We start from the raw sequence: 18,781 nt of genomic DNA, 5'->3' as shown, positions 1-18,781 counted from the left end.
GGGAAGAAATAAAAGGTATTACATTTTTTTTCTGAATATATTGATGGAATATATTTTGCAACCTGTAGTTCGCAAGTCTGTGCTGTTCACCATGATGCTTATTGTGAAAGTATAACACATCTAAGGGCTATTAAATTACCAAGTGCCTGGATAAAAACGGTACTATATTGAAAAGAAACTAGCACAGTAGGGATCTCGACGCAACAGCTTCACAGATTTCATGGAGCATCAAGATCACCCGTGTGTGCTGAAGCTTCATTTCAATTCACCATGATATTACTATGACTCAGACTTCGGCCCTCTGGGGTACATATCCATCTATGGCTCTGGGTCGTGATAACATTCTCTGGCCTTTATAATAGGTTCTCATCCAGATTTTTTCTCTCCAATTGGAGCATGTCTGCTCTCAGGTTAGTGAGGTGTGCCCTAGAGCCCTGGTTAACATGATACCAAGTCAGATATGTGCAGACAGACTCACAGACGGCCGAGGAAACAGATTACAGAGGGGGGAAACGCCGGCAGACCCTCAAGGGCGAAAATTACGTTGTCCGTGTTTCCATGGCAACACTTTTTTGGGCCAGCCACAGCGACAGACAAGTGTTACTTCTGGGAACCATGGAGGTGATTGGAAATGGGACAGTAGTGAGAAGAAAATCTATTTGGCTCAAATAATTGTAGTCTGAGGGAAAATACCATACTGTTATTGGGAGGGTGTTAATGAGAACGTTGAGCTAAAAAGCTATTTCGCGTTGTTTTTGTTTTTCACCAGCAGAGGGCTGTGTTGTTCTTTTAACTCTGGCTGTTGACATCACTTATAAGTGCCTGGTATAAAACTACCATGTCTGGATATATTTATGCTGCCATTCCCAATTATTTCCACTGAAAATCATATGTTTTCATTACACAATTCAAAGAGAATTCAATATTGATATAAGTTACCGCGAGGGACAAAATAGGCTTGAGATGGATGGATTACAGTATACTTATTGGCACAGAATATTATCAGACACCCCAGCCAAACAGGTCCAGATGCCAGAGTTTGACCCATACGTGCTCTGGTGCCTGAGAGGTGTGGTGTGACTGACACACAGGCTTACTGAGGCCTAATGGGATCACTCTGGAGCAGCTGCCACTTCCCCCAAGAACCTGTCTGCTTACTATTTCCTTCTGACCCCATCCTGACCCTGATTCGGTGGGCCTCCAGCACCAGTCAGAAGAGGAGGGAAAACCCTATTACGCAATAGTACAGCCTGAGAGGTAAGTGCCTGAAACACAATGAGCCCACCGTTCGTAAGACTTGTAAACAATTTAATGAGTGTATCAATTAGAGGCAAACAATATGAATGGGCCATGAAAATAAATGTCTGATAGCATTATAGAACTCTCGGCGCTATAATGCTTCCAGTTAAAAGTTGTAACTCTTTCTCAATAATTAATAAAACACGGCCAGTAACAACAGGTTCTAAGAGTACGATTCTAAAAAGTTTAAATAAATGATGTTTAGCAGACCGAGGGGAGAATAATTGTTTTACTTATCACCACAGGCGGGCAATGGGATAGAGATAGTCCATTCATACATTCATGGCCATGTTTCGTGGTCACAAAATTGTTGTCAAATACTTAACTTAGGTTAAAATCAGCCTGAAACACCTATTACACATTTCTAATTTGCCAGTTCTAGAGGGATATTCATTCCACATGACCAGGCTTTATGTCACAGATAACCAACTTTGATGGATGGCCCTGATGTCAGAGGGAGGGGAGAGTAAATGTGGCAGTAATTGGACATGACATTTTAATGGCAGCCTATCTGTCGTTAGGCTCATCAGAGAGGCTTTAACATGCTGCCTGAGCATACAACACATACTGTACTGGTATCACAACATGCAATGAAATGACCAGTCACACACACACACACACACACACACACACACACACACACACACACACACACACACACACACACACACACACACACACACACACACACACACACAAAGGCCATCACTCACACAGCAGCATCTCACAGTGGGTGGCATGCTTCATTCTTTGAACTCAGTCCACAGGTGGTGAACAGAATAACCATCAGTCTCCAGTCCAGCTTGTATCTGCACTGTAACATCTTGAGTGATCTAGGGGTCGTGAGGTTAACATCACAAAGAGCAGTTGATTATAATTCAAAACAATTTGGATATATCAACCCTCTAGCCTCTGGGTGTTTGAGTGATCTGGGGCCGTGAGGTTAACGCCCCTAGAATAGTTATTATCGTGAATCTTAATATGAAAACAAGATTGTATTTAACTGCACCTATGGGGTCTGTGTTGGTGAATTCTGGGGTCATTGGGTTAACAATACAAAACAAATGTATGTTTGTTGTCATCAACAGGCTCCCATCTCACTTTCCAACATTACTATTTCTGAGTCATAACAATTGAGTTGAGACTCAGTGGATAAAAGTAAATGGTAGCAATGGCAGGTTGCTTTATTGCAGACTGTGAAGGAGTGCCCACTTAGTCTTCCACAAGGGTAAACCGCTGTTGAACTGCCAATTATGTGATACACTTGCTCAGCATCCGCTCTGCTGCTTACATAAATGAGTATTCGTGTCTCAATCCATTCTCAGTAATTGTTTTAGCTAAGTCTATATGTGATGGGAGTAAAATGCCTACTATTTCACATGGCAGAGGGGCCAAACAGCGGACATGTGTCAAGTACAAGGGATGTAAAACCCACAGGCTCTCTCACACTGGGAGAGAATGTGAGGAAATTAAACCGGACTGGCAATCTCGCCAGACTCACACATCTAGCCAGCCAGCCCCTGCCTCAATGAGCTCTCCCCCCTTTAATCTGTCCTCCAAACATTGTTTTCTCCCCCTGGGGAGCCGGCTTTCTATTTATGGAGGAGTGTTGAGCGGATGTGAGACAATCAGAGCGCCTGCCTGCCATTGTGTTTGCGTGTGAGCTGTGCATTGTGGATGAGGAGTGGATGAGCGGACACACAAACAGGGGCCAGCGACACCGTACAGGGAACAGAACAGATGCAAATGAAACGTGTAAAAAATGGCAAAACATGGAGAAACAAGACGTACCAGATGCAACAACGACTTCTAGGAGAGGCTCTCTCAGTATGAGGACAAAAGCCTCTCTGTGTGTGTCACATGAATGTATACACTTAAGGTGAAACAAATGATGCACATACAAGGGCCTCAGTATATATTCACAAAAACACAGCTACCACCCTTGTGCCTGAAACTCAAACCCACACAACTTCTTAAATCCGGCAACAAGCGTGCTGGAAATAAAAGAGCAGGGAAAACACTAATTAACTGTAAACAAAGTCCACGGTACTAAACTAATGAAGATATTCATGAGTCGGAGAACACCAGGGATGAGGTGGCGGAGACACAGAGAGAGAAACAGATAGCAGAAGAGGACTAGAAAAGAGTGGGAGAGAGAGATGGGAGAGAATGAAAGATAGAATGAGAGCGGGAGGGGAAGAAAGAGAGAGTATTTCAGGAGGGGTGAGAACCCTTCCTCCCCGGGGCTCCATGTCTCTCCAGCCCTTTAATGTCTTTAATTAAAGCGAACAGAACTATCTGCTGCTCCCTTGGAGTACCATTACAGGAGCAACACTTAGCTACAGCTCAGCTAATAGGGGAGGGGGAAAGGGAGAGGGTTCAACTCTAATGATGGCATGAAAAGAAAGGGGGACGAAGGAAGTCATCGTGGGGAGGGAAAAGATGGCGGGAGGAGGAGAGAGGAGGTGTGAGATCAACACTTCAACAAAATGAAGCAGGCTGCCACGGCTAAGACTTACGGCGGCAAACGTGTCGCTCCGGCTGACACACGATCACATTAAGCGACAGCTTGTTTAATCAATCTGATTCCTCTGAGCCAATCACTGGCCACAGGGGCAATTTCTCAAATGGCACGGACATGGTCTGGCCGAGAGAGGGGGAGACGGAAGTGGCTACCAAACCTCAGATGCATTTACTGTAGTCGTCTCTTTTGATGACATGGTTTTACCAAATCAGATTTTTGACGGGCAGTTTGTTTTCCAGAGATACTATAGGCATGGTCTTTCTGTTGGTCTGCATGTCACCGTGGAAGGACTAGTCTTCCATTGAAGCCTCCCTGCAGAATGTTGGGTTGAGCCATCAGTAGTGCCATTCAGACAATTGGCAGAGTTTTGGGTCAGAAAGGCACATTTTATTAGTTGAAAAAGATTGCCCATTGAACAGTGCATTATTTCAGTGTTTAAAGTTCACCAGCACATCTAAGACAATATCTAGAGGTAGTTGGAGGTAATAACTTTTATTGCCCCCCCCCCCCCCCCACCTCCCCCCTTGGTCTCCATGGAGATAACCTTAACACAAACCCTAATAAACCTCAGGGCTAAAGTTAAGAATCCTTTTTGACTAAGACCCTTTAAACCTACATTTGTGCCGGCTAGATGTTGCAGATGACATGGCCAGCCCAATCTACCCTTGGTTGAGTGATGGTGAACATTGCCTCCATTTTGTTGGCCTCCTGCTGTTTGTTGTGTTCAACCTCCAATCTCAGCCATGTCAGCAGGCTCCTTATCGTGATGGACAGCCACCTCTCACCCACCGCTCCACATGTTTGCAGATTGAAAGATTATCTGGCAACCTGCGGGTTCCCTTCCCTCAGAAAAACATACAAATCTATATCCACACAAATCAGATGGCAACCATATGGGCCTTGGGGCTTGTTGGAATGGGAGTGAAAACGGAGGACCACATATACAATTCATGGACTCCTGTACAAAGGAAACAATGAGGGAGAGAGCACTTTGCTAGCTTGCCTAGCTCCAGCGGTGGAACAAAGCATCTTGGGTAAATAACACAATAGGTGTCTGAGTTGACAGCCAGATAGCGGGTGGTAGTTGATTTATTTTCCTGCCTGGAAGGAGATTGAGGAGCCAAGGCCAGGACGACCTGTACTCAAGGCGGTGGATGTGGCCGCAATTACATCAAATTGACAACAGATGGCACACTGTAGTTGGTGATTTGTATGCTATGTACACCCACACACGGGGTGGTCACTAGTTTAGAGGACAGAAGGTTTTCGATGCTCCACCACTATTAATTATTTGATTGAGAGTATTGCTAAGACAGAGAGTCAGCTGGTGAACACTATGATAATGAGCTGCTAATAGCAAAGTATCTCACAGCTTGTGGCCATACCAATCACAGGGCCATATTCTGAGGCAACATTCTCCTCTGAGCGACATGTATACATACATAAGGAGGTTATGAAGGCGTGTTTATGCATAGATATTTAAATAGGTGACATCTTGGATACAAGTTGGGAAATTACGTTAGGACGAACAACACCAGTCTATAATCATCAATAGACTGAATACCACATTTTGTGCAGGTTGTTGATGATGAAAATCAAGCAACTAATTGTCAAATGCTCCCTATTTTTTTACTAGTTGCCCTTATTAATACTATTGGTGAGTGCCTTTGATCAACAGAGGATTTAAATTAATATATGTATGCACTCAATTCTGTATATCGCCCTGGATAAGAACACCTGCTAAATTACAAAAAAAAATGTTTTTTAAAATATATTTTTTTATGAATGTCAAAATCTTATGAAACAGCTGGTCAGCTATAATATTTGTTCTGCAAATATTATTTTGAGGACGTTCCTGAATTTCATGCTTCATAGTAATGAGTGTTGGTGGTGGGAAAGTTGGTGGTGATCAATTTAACGGAAGCATTTTGATATCTATCTATGCTGCCTTTCAACCTGTGGTCTCAGCATATACAGTACATATTAATCATTTGTTGCCGCTCACTCAAAATAGCCCAATTATCCACTGTGTAGCCCGCCACTGTGATATCATTCATGCCATATCATACAGGGAAAAATGTATATAAAATACAGAGAAAATGGATCTCTATGGAGACCTATATTTATCCACAAACCATATAGGTCAGTGAAATAAGAAAGAATGTTCTCTATTGGAATAATACAAAAAAATTGTCTGTATGCTTTCCTATGTTGAAGTTTTAGAGACACATTTATTTTCTTAACTTCTCAGATCGTTTTGGTGGTTTATTGTGACGATTTTGTGACATCACAATCAATCTCCCAGAATGCGTGGTAACGCTGAGTGGAACACTATCGTTACTTTCTTCCCGTTCAACAGCAACAAACACACCGTAGACCTCTACCTGTACGCGCTACGTCCGCCCCACACGGGGAGGGGTTTTGAATGCTGTTGTGCGACTGTCAAGAGTCACTGTAATTTGAAATCGAGGAAATAAGACGTCGGACTGAAGAGCAAACGGTCCGTACCCATAATTTACCGACTCCGGTCTGCTTTGCGGTTTATTCCTATTAGATTTCCCCCCTGAGAAATCAGTCAAGGAATATTCATTGCGTTCTGGTGTGGTGGTGGGGATTTCATGTCCACCCCGTCTTTTTAGAATGGCGAGAGACTACGCTAAACATTGCCCCGTATCACCAACGAAAAACAGTTTGCTGGTGATAGCAGCGATCCTTCTGATTATTCAAGGTAAGAAACATGAACATTTACTTCTATTCTGTCATCTCAGGTTATTTTATTAGCCTACCTCTCTCTGCGTGTTCTTTCTCTGTTACTATGGGTCACGTTCATTCAAAGGTTCGGTATCGGGAACCGACATGAGCCATCCACCGTCCCATGTGAAAAGCATGCACATTGTGTGGGTCACCCACACGGTCATACACGATTTCAGAGGTGGCGGTGGTGGATTTCTCAAGACCTGTTGTGGAACTTGACTTGTACACAATACCGTCTGGTGCCTTTTATCCCGAGTTTTGGTACGCCATGTTATGCATGCAAGGTGTGGCCTCCCGTGGGTATTTATTTCTCAGAGCGCTTAGACAGCAGGTGTGATTGTTCTGAATCACCTTACCGGTGTGCATGTTCCGCTTCTACTCCCCGGTTGATTTCTTCAGGTCTGTTTTGGTTTCTTCAGATCTGTTCAGGTAACATGTTTCATTCAGACAATAGTGATCTAGCTGATCATTTACACGAGCAGAAATGAAGTCAGAAAATAAGAAAACGGGTGTTGCTGTACAACAACAGTCAGCCAATACAAATGGTTATGGGGTCGTGTTGTGTCCTCTATCGTAGCCCCAAATCTTCACTGTCAAAACTGTAAAATTAAGATGGTAACTGAATTAACTACAAAGGAAGATGGTAACTACATATACCCTCAACACGTCTTTGTTTTAGCCTTATAACAATGGCAATTGTCATGTATCCAAGAACTCACCTGCATACAGCACAATTGAAGAGTGCATTGACTGCAAGCCTAACTATCAAAACCTGAGCATGGATATGAAAAAGAAAGTATGAGGTCACATAAGGTTGGACTGGTGTTTGACCTGAGAGAGTACAGCTGTCTTGTTTGTAGCCTGTTAGGGTTTAGGGCTATTTGATTTGTGAGGGATTTGCTGGTTGATCGCACAGTGTTCCGTAGCCCTAGTCTATGTGTTTACAATTACTGTAGCCTGATTCTTTTAATCATATTATGAGTTTCTGGGTAGAGGTTTGCATGGGTTTATAGGTCAAATATATTTGAGCTGGTTATCATTGATACTTCTTACTGGCAGGCATGAATTTGGGGAATTGAGGTGTCCATCTTGTCTGTTGCTAGTGTTCTATTTGATAAATGTTGAATTCAGGCCAGGGTTGTGAAAAAATAAATACGCTTTGTGTGCTGTCATGTTTTTTTGGAACCCAAAGCATATTCCAGTTCTCTAGGAATTCTTCTTGCTCTTTTTATGCCCAAACAAATCCTTACAAACAGGTGTCAGTATATTAAGACCTGACAGTATGAAGTGAAGCGAAACCATTTCTGAATGTTCACGATTTCAGAGCTCAAGCAACATTTTAAAACATCACGAATGCACTTAATATAACAAACACTCCCCCATCCTGTACCCACACCCATATCAAAAAAAAAATCCAGCCCTTTCACAGCATGCCCATTCTCTCTCTCTAGCCTATTTTCAGACTGTGCTCCAGCTCCCGTCCGGGCCCTTTGTTGGAGCGGCTTTAGTCATTGGTGAATTAAAAGGCCCAATACCCCCTCCATCTCCCCCCTGAGTTCTGGGCCCCATTGTTTATAGATGTCTGGTTTGTCAGAGACTCTGGCAGAGGGGGTGGGGAACGCAAACTGCGAAAATGTTTAGACAAAAGTCCCTGCACGTCCTCAGCTCAGCCAAATCAGGCCTCTCGCTGTAGGGGAATGTATCCACCGTTTCCTTCTTGCATGTAGAGGTTTTCAGGTGTGTTCAAAGACAATAACCAACTCCTATTATAACAGCATTATCAAAAGAAAATCATTTTAATACATTTTTTATTAACAGTAAGCCGTCTCCAAGGATGACTGTGGAATAACCCAGATAGTCTTGCAGGGAAATGGAATAGAACTGCACCCGCATAAATAGGTGAAGAAATTACGTGCGTTAACGAATGCAAATAGAATCATACATGAGTAGTCTTACGGAGGAGTAATGAGATTCGATTGAGATGTGTACACCATAAATAAATGCCCTCCACCGCTTGAGTAACTTCTAAATCGTTTGCAGCAAGTTGGTTAGGTCAACCCCTCTTCCTGATGCCACCGAGATGGTGGCAGATAAGCTACCGATTTTTTTCCAGTCTTCAAAAACCTCTCCACCCACCTGCAGTTTGAGATAAAACGGAGGCTAAAGAGATGGATTTCTGAGTGGGCTAGGAAAACAACTCTTCTCTCGCCCGTCCATGTGCCCTCTGCCTAAATCAGAATGTCTGACTTGGCTCCCTGCGACTCTCCTGCGTTAAACATGTCATTCTCATTCTGCACACCAACATCTCTCTCAGCCAGTGTCGGGGTGAAAATGTATTCGCAGCACTTCTCTATTTAAAACAGACACAGAATATAATTATAATTTTTTTTCGCTGGGCCAGTGCAAGCCTTATTAATTACTTTTATATCCCTCAGCAATTCCAGGGGTTGATTTGAAAATTGTGCCTGACAGCTGCAGCACAATGCTTGTCCTCACCACTTCAGTGTGCTTTCCTTCAAGCACTTCATCACGACATTTAGTCTCTGCAGACCTGGGGACCGCTCTGTCTGGCTGTTGAAAGGCATGACAAAAACACATGCGGATTTATCTTCACGGTCGAGGTCGTAACCCCTCTATGATATGTAATAGACGGTCTATGGTCTCTGGTCTGGATCAAACAGGAGCTGAGAACCGGCACCTTTTTCCACCGCTTTAGTATCAGTTCACTTTTGTTGAGTCTATAGGCAACTTGAACCTGAGGACTAAACACAAATGGATCTAGTTGCTTCCTGTAGAGATATCTTATTACCACTTCCTTCGCCTTCTGATTTTAATTTGTGCAGCTCCCTCAACCCCAGGCATCCAAGAAAAAATGGAATGGAATAAAATGACGTGCATGGAAAAAACGAAAACATGCATTTTAGCCAGGATGCATTTTTATGACTCTGAGCGAAAAATATATGTTTTTTATTTTTATCTCAAATAGTGGCAAATGCCCCATGTTGTCTTTGGTAGCAAACAAAAACATAAATGTTGCTTCCGTTTGGCAAATGAAACTGACAGGCATGTCTAGGCCCGACAGTCTTAACCCCAGAGTCTATTTTCAGTGCAGAGGCTTTTAGAAATGTGACGAGAGCCTAATAGCGCGGGAGGTTTCTATGGGGATCACTTTGGGGGGGGGGGTGACTTATAATCGCCCAGTTTTCACACTGGGTGAGTGATTGCCGCAGAGGTTGCTAATAAGGTGCATTCTCTTTTCAAGTATGCTCCGTTGCATTTTTTGCATGCCATTTCTAGTAGGCCCAATCCGATGTACCTGGCGTATAAAACCCAGGCCTATACAAATGTTTAAATAGTTAAGACCGTTTAACGGGTGGGAAATGTGAGCACATACTAAGGTGACTTACTGTTTTTTAGCATCACACATTCGTACACAGGAGGCTGGCAGAATCATCCAGCACATGGCACTGAACACAGTTAATCAGACACAGGGTGATCTGATCCAACTGGAACACAGAACGATTGGAATAACACCATGTAGCCTCCATATTGAACTTGACAAGTTTTTGGGGAATTGCCAACCGCTCGCTATTCCTGGAACTTTCTATAGCTTCTGAGTTTATTGCACTGCGAACACTGCCACTCTCTGTTGAGTGTCAAAATGCTTCTGGTTTTCTCTGAATCAGCCGCCCGGAGCGTGTCAGAGGGAGCGGGATGCCTCCTCCTTGGACTGTGTCCACTGGAGACTATGGAGGAAGACACACGAGGCTTATGACGGCACGGTAGAGGGAAAACGGTTAAGGCGTTTTAGTGTGTACCATTTCACCGACCTAGAATAAGTGGTAATGGCAGCGACCCTCCACAGACTCTGGTTGTTCTCACCCGCTGATATCCAGTACATAACCCACCGCCGGTGCCGTATTCTGAGGAGCACCACAACAAGCCAAGGTGACTGCATGCTATGTAAGGCATGGCAGTAACGCCGTCGTTGGCGCGCCTGCTTTCCCACAGCGCGTTACGCCTCCTTATCCAAGCTCCCCCTGGCCAGCTTGTTTGTTGGGTGGATTACAGAAGGGGATGGCATGAATTCCTCCGTTCAGGTTTTTGTCTGTCTGTGACTCACGGATGATGCAGGCTGGACTCTGCCAAAGGGAAGACATGGCAGGTCTCCCACCTCCATCATCATCATCAGTCGTTATCGCTCAGTCGGTGTGTGTCACATGGTGTGACGCTCATCGCGTCGCCCCTGGTGATCAGAATGCAAGCTTCCCCAATGCTGGAGGTCATCTGCCTTTCTGGCTGAATTTGAAGAATTTCCAGATTAGCTTCGCAGCAAGGTTCACAAGTTCATTGGCAACTGTTTGTGTGTATTTGTGTATGCGGTGGTTTCCGTCCACAGCAAATATATTGTTTGTCTGGAAAGCACTGTAGCAAGGGTTTTGAATCAATACAGGTTAAGGTTACCCATTCGCTCACTCATCCCGTTGCCTTATATGGCCAGTGGAGCGAGACGGCATGATTACGGTGGTTCACAGGGTTGTTTAACATAATCGCTCTCTCAGCCTCTCTCCTCGCTGCTGTCTTTCTCCACTCTTGCATTTATGCTCATCATCCCTCCCTTCCTCTTTGTCTTCCATCTTCCCTCTCTCTCAAAATCAAATTGTATTTGTCACATGTGCCGAATACAACAGGTGTAGACCTTACAGTGAAATGCTTACTTACAAGCCCTTAAACCAACAATGCAGTTTTAAGAACCCCCCCCCTAAAAAAAAAAAAGATATATTATAAAAGTAACACATAATTAAAGAGCAGCAGTAAATAACAATGGCGAGGCTATATGCAGGGGTACCGGTGCTGGGGGTACCGGTGCTGGGGGAACCGGTGCTGGGGGAACCAGTGCAGAGCACAAGATCTCTCTTGTGCTCAATCTTTTCTCTTTCACGTCTCCCACTCTCTGTTCAAAGTGTGACCAGATAAGCAGTGAGTAACGGGAAGGTGTTAACTTGTGCCTTTAAGGCATGCAACAGATTCCTTGGCCCGCGCAAAGGTGATTAATAAATGTTTCATCCAACATTTTCCCAGGAATTTATGCTCCAGCCAGGCATAATGTGCCTCGATAGCAGGACTTGGTTTCTATTGATTGGTTTATTGTCGATGTTAAGCAAGCTCCACAGTCTGCTCAGTGCTGAGAAATGCTGTCTGAAATGACTGTCCTAAAAAAAAACATATCTCGCCCTCTTTTCCTGTAAAAGGCTTACCAGCGTGATTACTTGTGAAAAGCGAAATTGGCTTTCTGCCCTCTGTCTTTCTCCAACTCCCGTTCTGTCTCTCCCTCACACATTAAAGCCCGTCCTCTAAGATGAATCCCTGGCTCCCTCCCTGGCTCTCTCTGTTGCGTTGATCCTTTCTCTTTCATATTTTCCCCCCGAAATCCCTCCATCTCTCGCTGACTCGGTGGCTGAGCGGGTCAGGCATGGTCATGTTTATTTGAGTGCTTATCTGTAATGGTGACCCTCAGACCGAGGCCACAAGCCTCCATCTATTGCCGTCTCTCTCTCTCTCTCTCTCTTCACCTCTCGCCACGTCCAATCTTTCTCTCTTTGTACTCGGCCTCTCCAGCCACCATTTCCTTATTCATCCCTGTTCTCTCTCTCTCTCCTATCTTTTCAAGCCATTCCTCTGCACACTTTCACCCCCCCGAGTCTAGACGTCTGCACACAGCAAAGCAGATTAGTTGGACTGTCTCACTTCCTCTCCCTTTCCCTCTCCTCCTGCTCAATTCAATTGAGTTTACCGTCTTGTCTTGATCAATATGCCCTGATTTTGCCAAACTATGTACATGATGCAGTAATATCTCAGAGAATACGCTACTCGCCCTCCATATCTCGTTCTCGAATTTCCCAGTTCTGTCATAGATTATTTGTCTGCTCCTGTCATTCCGACACAAGATTTTCAGCCTGAGTTGTTGAACCCAGATATCATAGTGCAAAAGGCTGGAAGAAGTGCTTATTTGAACTATCTTCCCCTGAGGAGTTTCCTGTCTCCCCCCCCCCCCCTCCAGCCGTGATGTTGCAGCTGTCTCGCTCTACATTGTCCTCGCTGTTCCCTCTCAATGCTGTGTTTGTGTGTGTTCAGGGAGAGAGTTCACTGAGAAAAGGCCCCTGCAGTTGATACCCCATAACGACCAACGATGATTACAGTTAGTATTGTTTGTTCATTCGCTGTTCTTGCTGGTCTGTGTTTGCTAATCTAATTTTCATTTCCTCTTACAATTAATATTTCTTAAAAAAAACAAAAAAATGATTTTCAATAGCGTGCCTCTTTTCAGCACTTAGACCCGTAGCCAAGATGACACGTCTCCCCGTTCATAATGAATGAAGATATAAAATAAAAAAAAGTATTTCTTCTGCCTGAAAACGGATGCCAGCTCAAACATTGTCTTTGCACCATAAATCAGAACAATGTAGCACAGACTAATTGCAGTGTCGCGTTTGATGATTAATTAACGTGGCGTGTCAGAGCCTCTCAGAACCCCTACTGCTGCCTGACTCAGACTGCAGACTTTAGTGGGGGGGGGGGGGGGGTGTATTGTACTGTGTGTATATAGGGTGTGTCTGCACTGAGCGGACATTTTTAAAAGATGACCCGGCGGACCTAGACAGACCTGTCTTGCAGGTATGACTTCCTACCTGGTGCCCTTTGCCCTCCTGCCTTCGGAAGTCCACAAAGCCCTGCGCCGTGGACTGTGTGACAGGTCATCTGCTGTCCTATTCATCATGTAGTCTATTTGGAAAAATGGAGCCCTGGCCTCTACAGACAGAATAGATTGCGAAGGTTCTCCCGCCCACCATCACTGTGACAGAGCATGAGTGCGGAACCTGTGCGAGACAAGCTCTCCCGCTGTTCTGGGATCTGTTCTCCCCTGCCCCGAACTGTAGCCCTTGGGATTCATTGACGATAAATACAAAAATCTGGATCCAGATCAACCTTTATGTGTCTCTTTTTTGTGTGTTTTATCCTGCGAAACGGCACTCCAGAGAGGAGACGCCTGTTTTTTGTTGTTGCCACTCATGAATGGAGGTGAATAGCTACTTTGCTGGGGTTTTGACCCCATTAGACCGTGTTGCGTGGCCCCCAGCCTGTCGCCGCGATCAGTAGACCTTGTGTAAATGTTCTTCCATTATGGCGTGAAGGACAAGTGGGCTTCACTCCGATGCTATTCAGTTTCCAACAATGGTCCTTGTGGCCACGGCACATCTATCTCTGTTCTATATCTAGAATCTACTGTGGCGACAGGAACTCGGGCTGGACCTGGTTTAGAGAAACCATGTTTGTAAAGAGGTATCGTCAATAGGTAAGAGAGAGAGAGGGTGCGTAGTACTTCACTTTATTTTTATAAGGACAACTAACAGTTCTGTAAGAGCAACGTAGCACAAATTCATTAACTCTCAAGGCCAGCACGACTGCGGAGAATTAAATGTTATCCATGTGGGTGGGAAAAAAAACATATTTAAGCCGCCCTGTTAATGTATGGACATAACAATGGTGCTAATGATGATAGTGCACTGACGAAGTCAAGGCCGACTACGCAATCCCAAGGGACTTCCCAAACCCGCGCAGTCGTCCAACAATCGTTGGTTTTATTTCCTTGCGTCTGGTAAAAGCCCCTGAATTCCGTGACCTTTTCCACTCAGTTGCTAATTATATACCCAGGATGAGAATTGCCACCAGATTAGAAGAGCTCTCCCAGCGACACGACAATGGAGGGCAAACCGACCATGTTTTTTCTCTCCTCTCAGTGAGGAACCTGGTGCTAAATCAAAATGGTTTCCAGTCTTAATGGAGCCCTGACAGTATTGAGCTGTCGGGTCGAATCAGACCGCTCTCCATGTGTGGGAAGAGAAGACAGTGACACATACCAGATAGAGGTCAACGGAGGTCAGACAGGATAAGGTAACGGTGGACTGGGCGCCGGTATCTCCCTTGGACAGAAAACGGCGGGCGGATGACGACTGGAGAAACCTGAGGAGAATGTGATGCCCGAAGACTCTGAGGGGGTTTGTGCCTTGGAGTTGTCGCTGAAGAAACCGGATGAGTGAAGACCTATGAAAAAAAATAAAATAATAATAATTCTGTCCAGCTTTGCTATTTGCCGTATCGCTGCACATTTTGCCTGTGGAGAGCATTAGTGCGTGTTGCTGAAGACCTCCCCTGAACTAAAAACCACCCCGCAGGCCCCCCGAGGGCCTTTTCCTTCCCCGGTTCCCCCCTTTATTGTGGCCTCGCGGTGCAACCGAGCTGTGTTTATGATTACTCTGTGTGCATGGGCGCAGCGCGTGCCAGTATTTTGGGGAGCTGAAGGGGAGGGTATTCTGGGCATGCGTCCACGTTCTGCCTCTGGAATCATCTCCCCGGAGTATCCCCCAAACCCCCTCAGGCGCCGCCCGGTTGGCTGCGGCCCAACTCTATTCATTCCTATATCCAGACGCAATGCTTTTTGCTTTTTTTGCCCTTCGTCACGTCCCCTCTGCGTGTGCTTACACTCGTTTGCAGCCCAAGAGTTTGTCAGCGATTTTCATTAATTCATCATCATCACTAGGCCCGGCGCTCCGGGGCAGAGGGACTACTTTATTCCCTCTCTGTTCTCCCTCTCTTTTCTCCTGCTCTCTCCCAGAGACGGGCTGAACGTGCTGCAGGCTGTGAGCAGACAGAGGGATGAGGAGAGTGAGGGGAAGAGGAGGCTGTGACGCCAGCCGCGATTAGAGCTATGACACTCCCCGATTTTAAACACACATTTAAATAGACACCGCCTTGGGAGGGAGCAGAAGAGTAAAGGGGGGGGGGGGGGGGGGGGCGGTGCCTGCACGTCATGCCCACAGGAACGTTTTTGCCCTCAAATGAAATACTTAAGCCGGCATAGATTAATGTACTTTGTGGAAATGTGGCCCTTCTGTACCCCCTGTCTCCATGTCGAAACGCTCCCCTTCCGCTTTGTCTCTCTCTCTTGCCCCCCCACCTCCCCTGTTCACTCTCTCTCTCTCTACACCTCCCCTGTTCTCTCTTTTTCTCTCTCTCTACACCTCCCCTGTTCTCTCTCTCTCTACACCTCCCCTGTTCTCTCTCTCTCTCTCTCTCTACACCTCCCCTGTTCTCTCTCTCTCTCTCTCTACACCTCCCCTGTTCTCTCTCTCTCTCTACACCTCCCCTGTTCTCTCTTTTTCTCTCTCTCTACACCTCCCCTGTTCTCTCTCTACACCTTCCCTGTTCTCTCTCTCTCTCTCTCTACACCTTCCCTGTTCTCTCTCTCTCTACACCTCCCCTGTTCTCTCTCTCTCTCTCTCTACACCTCCCCTGTTCTCTCTCTCTCTCTCTACACCTCCCCTGTTCTCTCTCTCTCTCTCTACACCTTCCCTGTTCTCTCTCTCTCTCTCTCTACACCTTCCCTGTTCTCTCTCTCTCTACACCTTCCCTGTTCTCTCTCTCTCTACACCTCCCCTGTTCTCTCTCTCTCTACACCTCCCCTGTTCTCTCTCTCTCTACACCTCCCCTGTTCTCTCTCTCTCTACACCTCCCCTGTTCTCTCTCTCTCTCTACACCTCCCCTGTTCTCTCTCTCTCTCTCCACTTCCCTTGACTCAGTGACTGTCAGTTTACCTCTTAAACCCAGCCCTCCATCTACTGTTAGTTTACCTCTTAAACCCAGCCCTCCATCTACTGTCAGTTTACCTCTTAAACCCAGCCCTCCATCTACTGTTAGTTTACCTCTTAAACCCAGCCCTCCATGTCTTATATTATATTCTTTAGCTCACTCTGGCACAGACTGCCTGATTATTTGCCTTTTTCAAACCATTCCTCTCTTTAGCAGACATTCTCTCTCTCCTTTCCCCTGTGTTGAAGCCCCTCCTGCACCTCAGTAGGTAATTAGTGTTCACATAGTTGCTCCAATTCGCAGTAACACCTCTCTCTGTCTCTGTCTCTGTCTGTCTCTCTCTGTCTGTGTACACTGTCTTTCCTTGTCCTCTCTCTGCAAATGAGATAGGCTGGTACATCACATCCAGGTTGAAGTGCCCTACTTTCCCACACCTCCACCCCATGTTTATTTATTCAGATGTGAACGGGAGGGAAGGGAAGGGAAGGAGAGCAAATGTGAGCGGGGGGGGGGGGGGGGGGGGGAATGCAATGGGCTCTCCATCAGTGACCAACATGAAGTGAGCATTTCTGGCATTCCATTCTTCGTTAGTGTGGTCAGCCTGCAGATGAAATGGTTAAAAGATTACAGATGAAGTTCAACGTAAAGCCAACGTAACTCGGTTTCTCAATGAGTTAAACGTCAGGGAATAGCTCCACCGCCTCCGCCAAGCTCGTTTCCATTGGGGTAGTAGTGAACAAGAGAGCCAATTTGGCGTCTCGGCAGACACTTTGAATGACTGTGAATGGAACAGTCACTCTATCCTGGGCCACCGTCTCAGTGGTAGTGTAGTATCGCTCAGCGGACACTCCTTCCTTCCAGAACAAATGTGGGCTAATGTGGCATCATATCGCTACGAATCTCCTGTGACACCGCTGCCATTGACCCCGACAGACACACTCGCACACAGACTGTCACTCTGGATCTTTGTCACTCCAGTAGTCTGCCAGATAAGCTGTGCCGCGGCGTCGCCTCCCATCGGCTAAGGCAGCGGATGCTGGAGAGGGTCCATGCCCCGGCACTGTTGGAATAAGCATTGTGACGGCTCCATTAGCCGTGATGGCTGCAGGACTTCATTAGACAGTACCTACACTCTGGGGACACTGTAGGGGGGAACCATGCTGGAGTTAACAGGAACAGGACAGGCTGACGCTGGCGTGCACCTAATTAGCGATCACACCGGGAGCCCGAGCGGAGGCCTTGTTTCGCCACGCCGGCATCCTCCTGAAGAGGTGTCCATAACAGCTGACCCGGAATCAGAAGTAAGGCGCTTCATACTGTGGTGTAGGTTTGGATCAGAGGATGCTCGGCTGAATTCGAAACTGTGCATAGGGAAAACAGCCGGGTAGTCTGCCTCTATTTACCCACTGGGATAACGACACACAGGTGTTAATGAATAGGGAGGTAGCGAAAGAGCGATCTGACGGGAAGAAATCAGAGGAGAGGAAATGGAGAGAAAAAAGAGGTGGAGGGAGCTGCATGAAGAACCAGAATGGGGTGAATGCTAACAGCGAGTAAGAACAGCAGGAAAAAGCGAAACTACCGCAGCAGACGAAAGGAAGTAGTCGGAGAAGGGAGAGATATAATGGAGGGAATTGTACTGCGTTAACAGAGGAGATGATCTGTCACTGAGATGGAGGGCGGAACAGAAGGCAGAGAGGAGAGAGGTGGGGTGGCCTCATAAGTAATGTAATCGAAAACCGGGGAGGGGGGGGGGGGGGGGGAGTGCTAAGCTGACAGGGAAGGTGTCTACGGTTCTCCGTAATGAGCTGAGGTGATGAAGGTCTGTACTCTGGGAGAGCACATCAGAGAGGGGCGAGATTGGGGGGATGATGAATGGGGAGGCCTGGCGTGGGAGATTTCCACAGAAGCCAGTGGGGAGAGTCAGAGGCTGTTTCGCATCGTCGGAACTGAGCGGCAATCTGTACAGATGTACTGATCTGACACTGAAACGGATGGACTCAAACGCCCTGTGAATCGACATCAGTAAATTCAAATGATGCAAAGGTTCTTCTACAGCCCTCATTGGTTAGAATTTAATTGAGCTGTATCGGTGCCGAGCTACTGATCTAGCTGAAAGTGAAATGGATAGACTCCACACACCCTGTGCATCTCTATCCGTGAGTCAGGTGACGCAAGGATTCTGTGCAGCTGCCCATTGAATTAGGGTAGAGCCAAATGGCCAGATGAAATGACCACTGTTGCCCTTGCTGAGTGGGTAGATGGACGGCTCAAATGTTCTGCGTGGACCTCGGCTACTAAATAAACACACCAAGATAAAATCGGGAGAATAACAAAACACAATTTTTCGCATCATGGGCATTTCCTCTGGTGAAGACCTCACTGCGGCGTGTAGCCATTTGCTTGGCTCACAGACCTTGGCCAGGCTAGCATGTTAGACCACACAGAAAATAGACCAGCCTGAGTTTCCTGACCAGTTTGTTTTAGCAGTCTTTTTTTTCTCCTGCCCTAGTTTTTGATGAATGTGAGAAATCAGTCCCACGGTCATAGTGGTGA

General features: G+C 46.1%; 1 protein-coding gene across 2 annotated transcripts in view; it reads left to right on the top strand.

Annotated features, from left to right (window-relative positions):
* Positions 1–6,158: 6,158 nt before the first annotated feature.
* The window catches only part of LOC120026916 (poliovirus receptor-like), a 76,738-nt gene continuing 64,115 nt past the window's right edge, over positions 6,159–18,781 (top strand). The window contains exon 1 of one of the 2 annotated variants that reach the window (XM_038971661.1): positions 6,159–6,551. In XM_038971661.1, coding sequence (XP_038827589.1) covers positions 6,464–6,551 — 88 coding nt within the window. In that variant the 5' untranslated portion in view covers positions 6,159–6,463. The remainder of the gene's footprint in view (positions 6,552–18,781) is intronic. The other variant, XM_038971660.1, reaches the window with a different exon arrangement.

The sequence above is a fragment of the Salvelinus namaycush genome, chromosome 32 (assembly GCF_016432855.1).
Source record: "Salvelinus namaycush isolate Seneca chromosome 32, SaNama_1.0, whole genome shotgun sequence".
Lineage (NCBI taxonomy): Eukaryota > Metazoa > Chordata > Actinopteri > Salmoniformes > Salmonidae > Salvelinus > Salvelinus namaycush.
This window is presented reverse-complemented; position numbering and strand designations above follow the sequence as displayed.